General features: G+C 26.0%; 1 protein-coding gene across 1 annotated transcript in view; it reads right to left on the bottom strand.

Annotated features, from left to right (window-relative positions):
* The window catches only part of LOC107691368 (cathepsin L1-like), a 14,717-nt gene that overhangs the window by 9,896 nt on the left and 3,628 nt on the right, over positions 1–1,193 (bottom strand). The window contains exon 4 of the mRNA XM_016489944.1: positions 1,077–1,193. Within this exon, the coding sequence (XP_016345430.1) occupies positions 1,077–1,193 (117 nt within the window). The remainder of the gene's footprint in view (positions 1–1,076) is intronic.

Below are 1,193 nucleotides of genomic sequence, written 5' to 3'. Positions count from 1 at the left end.
AGCTTTACACGCCCAAATTCATGGGACTTTTTCAAATCTGAGGTGTGAATGACATGATATCACACATCTGCTAATGGGTAAAAAAAAAAAAAGGTTTGCTCTTTTAATTAAATTTATTGTTCTTAATACACTGGCAGGTATTTTTCTCCTTTTATTAAGCTAACATAAATGTATTTTATTTGTTTATTTATAATTTGTTTTATTCATTTAAAAATTGTTTGTAATTGCTTGTACTTTGAAATAATTAATTTTAAATAATTAAATTTTACATTTATTTAATTTTTAATCTTTATTTTATAATTTATTTGGAGTGTTTTATTTTAATTGTTTTTATTTGAAGATTATTTAAAATTTGTTATGATTTAATTCATTTTAGTAAATGTTTTATTTTTGTTTTTATTTCCGAAGTATTTATTTTAATTCAAATAAATGTTATTTAATTGTTGAAATGTTATTTAATTACTTAATTACATTTTAGTTTTTTTAGTTTTACTGTTTTTCTATTTAAAATTTTTAATTAATACATTTTCGCTTGATTGTTTTTATTTTAATTTAAAATTTTTATCATTAATGTGAGTACGTGTTTTATTTGATTGTTTAGAGTTAAAAAATGATCGTAATTTGACATTTTCATGATTTAATTACTTTTGGTAATTATTTTTATGTAGATTATATTTATTTTAAAATTACTTATTTTAATTTTGGATTTTAATAATTACATTTTTAATTGGATTTATTAGGAGTTTTATGAGAAATATAGTTTTCATCTAAAATTATTACTTCTGCCAATGTGAGATTAGTCTCTTTCAATCTTTATTTCAAACCATTATTTCAAAGTCTTTATTTCAAACCAGAAAATATACCCCAGATTTAAAAAGCACATATTTCACGTTGGCATGTACGAGTGTTTCTATGGTAACTGGAGCTTCTAAGAGCACTGCAGTGACATGACTGGCTCATTTATTTAGAATGGGGGACTTCCTTTGGCCATATTCGGTGTTTCCCCATGAAGCATCTTGCTATATCTCTATTTATACTGGCAGAGTTCTGAGGAATGACTGTGTGTGTTAAAATACCATGTCGCTGAACTGGTTCAGTCCCAGTGTGTATGAGTGCAGACCGACGGCCGTCTCCTCATTATGTTTCACAATATCCAGAAGATTCTGCTCCCAAACGCCTCTCCTGTGACGCTC

This window comes from Sinocyclocheilus anshuiensis, unplaced genomic scaffold (genome assembly GCF_001515605.1).
Source record: "Sinocyclocheilus anshuiensis isolate Anshui unplaced genomic scaffold, SAMN03320099.WGS_v1.1 scaffold938, whole genome shotgun sequence".
Taxonomy (NCBI): Eukaryota; Metazoa; Chordata; class Actinopteri; order Cypriniformes; family Cyprinidae; genus Sinocyclocheilus; species Sinocyclocheilus anshuiensis.
The sequence above is the reverse complement of the archived record's forward strand: the minus strand, read 5'-3'. Positions and strand labels throughout refer to the sequence as shown.